Consider the following 6,314-nt stretch of genomic DNA (forward strand, 5'->3'; position numbering starts at 1 on the left):
ATCTGTGATGAGTATTTTATCCCCCTCCAAATCCAAACCAAAAAACAATCATACCTTCCTGGCGATAGAGACATAACTTCCTTGGCAGTGGTGAATAAATTAGTACTTTATCTATTGATGTGCTCTTCTCCTGCAGGTCAATCTAGAGCCAACATGATCCCACTGAAACAACCACGAAACATAAAGGCGTCTAACGATACACTGGCGTCCATCGATCTTGAGGGACTTGCCGAGCAACCGGTACCCAAGTCCACTCCGCCTCCCCTGCCGAAAAAGGCGGTCCCTCGCTCCATCACAGAGCCCAGCCTAGGCGCCAAGGAACCCCTCCAGGGAACCTTTAGACCTAGGGCAGAGGCCAAACCTGGCGGCACCAACCTGAGTGTTGCCAACCCTCTTTATGACTTGGACACCACTTGGGAGACGGCGAGTCAGAGCTCCTCGATCAGTACCCATGATCAGGAGAGCGGTGACTCCCTGGAGCGGCCATCTGTCGCCATAAGTAAAGCCCGCCCAGCTAACAGCATGTCTTCGTTGATGTCACAACCGAGTGCTGCAGCTGCCGTCTCCAAAGAGAGAAAAGTCTACCCGAGCACTGAATCTCTCACTGGGAAGAATCGCAAAACGGGACAAGGTGGTGCCCCTACCAAACATTCAAGGCCTGCGCTTTACCGGGGTCTGGACAGCTGGGATGAGGTGGTGGGCAGGATCAGGGGCCTCCACACGGACACACTACGGAAGCTGACGTCCAAGTGCGAGGATCGTTTCATGGCTGGCCAAAAGGATCACTTGAGATTCGAAACTGACAGCTGGTCCAACTTCAGGCTGACCACTGGGAAACCTTGCTGCGAGGCCGGGGACGCCGTCTACTACACCGCTTCGTACGCCAAGGACCCGCTGGTCAACTACGCCATCAAGGTCAAATATTTATGCTTCTATTGCAGAGGGTTTGTAATGTGTTTATTGTGCAACTGTCTAAATTAGTGTTTCCCAAAGTTTGTCCATTTAAGGCCTAAATAATAAAAGTTTGGGAAACCAAATCTAAAGCTGACTTTCATTGAGACTTTAGAAGTGTAGTATTCACATAGATGATATTTGTGCAGCTGATGTGGAATTGCCGTTTCACTCCAGCTTCCCACGGTATAGAAAATAATATACGGATGGATAGCTCCACAGTTTGTGCAAGAAACAGTAATGTCCTGATAGGGTTTATTATGTATTGACCAAGAGCTGCATTCTCATTGCTTTGTGTGGTCTGCAAGATGCAAAACAGATAGGAAAGGTTTCATTATTCATACCGGATATGAAAGTCTCTTTGCTTCGCAGCCCTTCAAAGCTTTGCTTTCGTGTTAACAGATCCCTCAAGAGAGTCTTGCTTTTTTTTTTTTTTTTTTATCATGCCCACATAAACACTGCATTTCCTCATCAGACTTTCTCCATAAACACTGTGCATTTCCTCATTAGACTTTCTCCAACTGACTATTTCTATCGCACTTATTTGAGCTCACTGGCTAGTGATATTTCTGTAATGAGGCTGGTGCTTATAAATCCACAGTAAATATGTGATTGAGACAAGAAACTTGAAAGAGCAAAACACACTTCTGTGTTTAACCCTTTACAACACACTCAATGAAATACTAAATTAAATATTTGATGCACAATAAAGCACTGTCTTAATCACTTTAAAGAAAAGGTTAACAATCTATATTTTGTTTTTAGATCTGCCGAAGCAAAGTCAAGGAGACCCGGCAGCAGTTCTTTCACAGTCTGGCCGTCAGGCAGAGCCTGGCTTTGCACTTCAACATTCAGCAGGACTGTGGACATTTCCTGGCTGACGTCCCCAGCAGCATGCTCCCAGGAGAAGAGGAGGAAGAAGAAGAAGAGCAGGAGGAAGGGGATGAGAAGGTGGAAAGAGATGGGTTGAAAGAAAGAGAAGTTAAATCAGAAGCCAAGTCGACAGAGTCCAGACATCCAAATGGTGAGTTAGATGAGACCTCGGCCGGCGTTGATATGAGCGGTGCGGGCCGCTTGAGGAGCCGGGTGGTGGTCATCACGCGGGAGGTGCCTTTCCAGACGGTGGCCAACTTCGTCCACCAAGGTGTGTCCCGGCACGTCCAAAACCCAGACCTGTATGAGCGTCAGGTGTGCCTCCTGCTGCTCCAGCTCTGCTCGGGCCTGGAGCACATGAAGCCTCATCACGTGACGCACTGCGACCTGCGTCTAGAGAACCTGCTCCTGGTTCATTGCCAACCCAGCAAAGCTGGAACCGCGGACGCCGTCGAGCCCAACAACAACAGCGGCTGCAAATCTGCCAGTGCCGCCGTCGCCAACTCCCCCTGCCCTGCCCGCCTCATCATCAGCAACTTCTCCCAAGCTAAGCAGAAGAGCGCTCTCATGACCACCGACCCCGGGGCCCTGCGGGACCACTCTCGATTGGCCCCGGAAATTATCACAGCCACTCAATTCCGAAAGTGCGACGAGTTCCAGACTGGGATTCTCATCTATGAGATGCTACACCGGCCGAACCCCTTCGAGGAGACTCCGGATCTGAAGGAGCGAGAGTACACCTGGGCGGACCTGCCGCCCCTACCGGTCCGATCGCTGTACTCGCAGGGCCTGCAGCAGCTGGCACGGTTACTGCTCACAGTCAACCCATCAGAAAGGATCCGCATATCCGAGGCTCGGGCCTGCCTGCAGTGCCTGCTCTGGGGACCCCGCGAGGACTTGTTCCAGGCTCTGGGCTGCGGCAGCACCTCGGGCTCCATGTCGTCGGCCACCTCCAGCCAGCGCCAGGCGACCCTCCAGAACTGGCTGGACCTGAAGCGCACGCTAATGATGATCAAGTTCGCGGAGCGCTCCATGGACTCAGCTTGTGGCGTAAGCTTGGAGGACTGGCTCTGCTGCCAGTATTTGGCCTTTGCTTCCACGGAGAGCCTGAGCCGAGTGGTGCACATCCTGCAGCAGCTGCAGCCGCATCCCCCATCCCAGAAGCAGAACCAGTCTGTCCCCGCCGGGCATGACCATACTCACTTAACGCACACCTTTCACCGAACTCAGTCGCAGCCACTCTGAGCTTCACTACTGGGTGGTTGCCAGGGCAATAACTTCCCCCCTTGTGTGGTCCCCACATTGATGCTAATGTTTAGTGTGAGCTATGAGCATCATTAGTGCTTAATGTGTATATGGGTAAAATTTTGCAGATTCAACATCAACAGCAGGATGATTTTATATTAAATGAACACAACAGCTCCCCAACATTTCCACAATGCTATAAAAACTAATCGAATAAGATTTGGGTCATTGACAATGAAGTGGCAGGCTTTAGACAGTTCAAAAGTATTCAGACGATGACCGTTTGCTATTATACGCTGCCGAAATAAGTGCAGGTTTTGAGCTTAAAAATTAAGAGGTTTCACAAAAATATGGCCTTTACCATTTCTTCTACAATAACTTCCTTTTCTCAACTGGACAAAACTGTCATATCTCGATTGCATCAAATACATTGGGTGGGTAGAGCTTGCATGGCACCTTTCTCCAGGGTATACATCTTGAGCTAACAGGTTTTTTACCTTTTAATTTGAAGAAAATTGTCTGGTTAGAAAATTGCCAGGATTACTGAAAAACATTTGCCTACTGAATAATATAATTGTGGACTACATAGTTCTATTTCAAGAGAGATGGATGAGGAGTGACTATTTGACATGAAGGCATATGGTAATAAAATGAAAAATATAATCCATCTTTTGTAGGTGTTGAGGAAGCCAAAGACCTGCCACAAATTGTCCATTTAAACACAGTGACAGAAGGCATTATGAGACTGAGGTTTACGATCTAGTCCGAGACGAGCCAGTGATTTATTAGCGACGTGAAGCTTTTGTTTTAGTGCTTTTTTAAAAGGTCGACGCAAGTAAATCCTCACTGTTGATGTAACATATTTTGACACATTTGTGCAGGTGATTGACAGTTTTCAAAGCTCATATACTCAGTTGTTGTAGTAAAAAAATGGGACATAACTGCCCTAGCTGTTGTTTTTGGCTTCTTGTCGCAGATTCTTCAGATTCGTACAATAGTTCTGTGGCACATAATCCGAGAATTCTCACTGTGGACAAACAAAAGGGATTTTTCCTGGACTAGACTGCAAAAATTGTTTTGGGAAAGGTTTGGCAGCATTGGCGCTGAGCCGTTGGTGCTTTGATGTTACACCGAATGAGCTTGGAATTTAATAAGCGGCATGTAGAATGTAAAGAAATGCCGGACTGATGTTCGGACATTTCAACCGATGAACCACTTTGTCTCGACCGCGCAGACTTGTTTCCATTCCACACTGCCTCATTTGCCGTCCTCATGCAACATGGAGGCCTGATCCCGCGTTGAAGTATGGCGCTCATACATGCCCACTGACTGTGGGTGGAGAACCTTACGGGCCTTGGACCATATAGCATTTGATCTGGCCTGCCAGGCAATTATAATAGAACTAAAAAAAGTAACTTTTATAAAAAGCCCCAAAACACTAAACCCAGGATTCCTCATATTATATAATCAACATCTGATTTTTTTTTTTTTTTTTTTTTTTTTCTCCATGACCCTCAGAGGACTTCTCCACCACTGACTTTGCGTAAACTCTCCAGTGAATGCACATGGGTTCACTTGTGGTCAGCATGCCTTTTATTCAACTCGACTCATTGTATTTTTTGCACATAAAAAAGTCATCTGACATCAAAACTGACATGAACAAAACACTTCGTTTTCTATATTATTTTGCTTGGTTTTCTTTTTGGGAAAAACTATTTTCATAAGGGAAAATGTTACTTTTACTGAATGGATGGATGGGGGGGGAAAGCAACAGACAAAGCAGGTGTGTAAAGGATTTGTATACTGAATAATGTCTGGAGAGCACTGGTGGCTATCCTTGTATCTAGAGATTTAAACGTAAATATATATATATAATCTATTTTAATCCACAATCTGCTATTTTGTTTAGCACCTAAATAACATTTTAACCTTTGGTGAAACTTGACTTTCTTCGGCCTTGACTGGGGGAGGACGAGGCGAGTAAGATCACTGTTGTAAGATGAAAGCCCATTCAAATAGTGGCTCTACAAAGTGAACACACCTCTGTTAAAATATGTGTTTCTGATGTAGAAAAAAAAAATTGTTTCTAAGCAATTATTTTAATTAATGTGACATCAAATGCATTAGTCAATTAAAAAACGTACATCTGAAAGAAGCATCACTTGACTAATCCTGAATTCTTTTAGATGCCTGAGGTCCCTTCACTTCTGTTTGCTAGTCTTATACTTTGTTGTCTGCAAATGAGGGATGGACATTTTTATTTTCAGGAGGCAGATATTGCGTAATATTGTGTCAAGCAAAAGCCCCTGAAGCCAGTGCAAGGCTACGGGGATCTGTCGCTACGCATGGTCCTGCGAATGCACGGAAAATGATTGACACCTTGTCCGTCAAGCTTTCTGTCTCTGATTGGTTGTTCTTCCTCAGGTGCGGTGGTGTCTTAAAAATCTAATTAGAAGTACAAGATGGGACCAGAGACACCCCCCCCCCCACCCACCCACCCACACACACACACACACACACACACACACACAGTAGTTTGAACAAATATGACAAAAAGTGTTGTTGTTTTTTTATAGATTTTTTTTCAATAGGAAACTCCCCCTTTAAGAGGATAAACTTATGTTTATGCAGAAATTCACTTGCTCCAGTAGTCTTTCTTAAATATGAAGTGGGCATTTTATTTTCTAATGGTGTAAATTCTGGACTACTAAAATAACTATAATGCTGTTTAATTTTAATTAATTTAATTAATTAAAAAAATATATTAATTTATTTCTTTGGCACATCTCGCTATTCTACTCTCAATTTGTCGCCTCTTCCCCATTGTTGTTTATTTTCTTTTGCTTCTGTACTCTCAAGCGTCATCGCTTGGTCCGTAAACTTTGTTGGTTGCCTGTTGTTGCCGTAAATTATTGTGGGTAACATTTTTTTTGTAAAGGTTGGTCAGGAGTATGCTAAAGTTGAGTTCAAGTTTGTATCAAGGCACCTTTTGCTATGGATTTTTTAAAGTCAAACAACCTCAATTTCCAAGTACTTTCGGATCATCTTGCTCTTATAGGAAAGGAAAAGAAAGTTCCAATTCAAAAACCAGAATATGAAAAAACCTGGAACATGCAACAAAAGCAAGTGTGGCAGCGCCACCCCCAGGCTGGGAGGACAACAGCACAATGACCTACGTTCATAATACGTGGAAGAGTCCTCCCCTGAAAAAGTAAATGCGGTCATATATATATTTTTTTGTATTT

The 6,314-nt window shown here is 44.8% G+C and overlaps 1 protein-coding gene across 4 annotated transcripts in view; it reads left to right on the forward strand.

The window, feature by feature from the left end:
* The window catches only part of peak1 (pseudopodium-enriched atypical kinase 1), a 65,634-nt gene extending 60,407 nt beyond the window's left edge, over positions 1-5,227 (forward strand). For all 4 annotated transcript variants that reach the window (XM_061677917.1, XM_061677919.1, XM_061677920.1 and 1 more), the window contains 2 exons: positions 137-915; positions 1,717-5,227. In XM_061677917.1, the coding sequence (XP_061533901.1) occupies positions 137-915; positions 1,717-3,069 (2,132 nt within the window). In that variant the 3' untranslated portion in view covers positions 3,070-5,227. The remainder of the gene's footprint in view (positions 1-136; positions 916-1,716) is intronic.
* Positions 5,228-6,314: the final 1,087 nt, after the last annotated feature.

This window comes from Phycodurus eques, chromosome 5 (assembly GCF_024500275.1).
Source record: "Phycodurus eques isolate BA_2022a chromosome 5, UOR_Pequ_1.1, whole genome shotgun sequence".
NCBI lineage: Eukaryota > Metazoa > Chordata > Actinopteri > Syngnathiformes > Syngnathidae > Phycodurus > Phycodurus eques.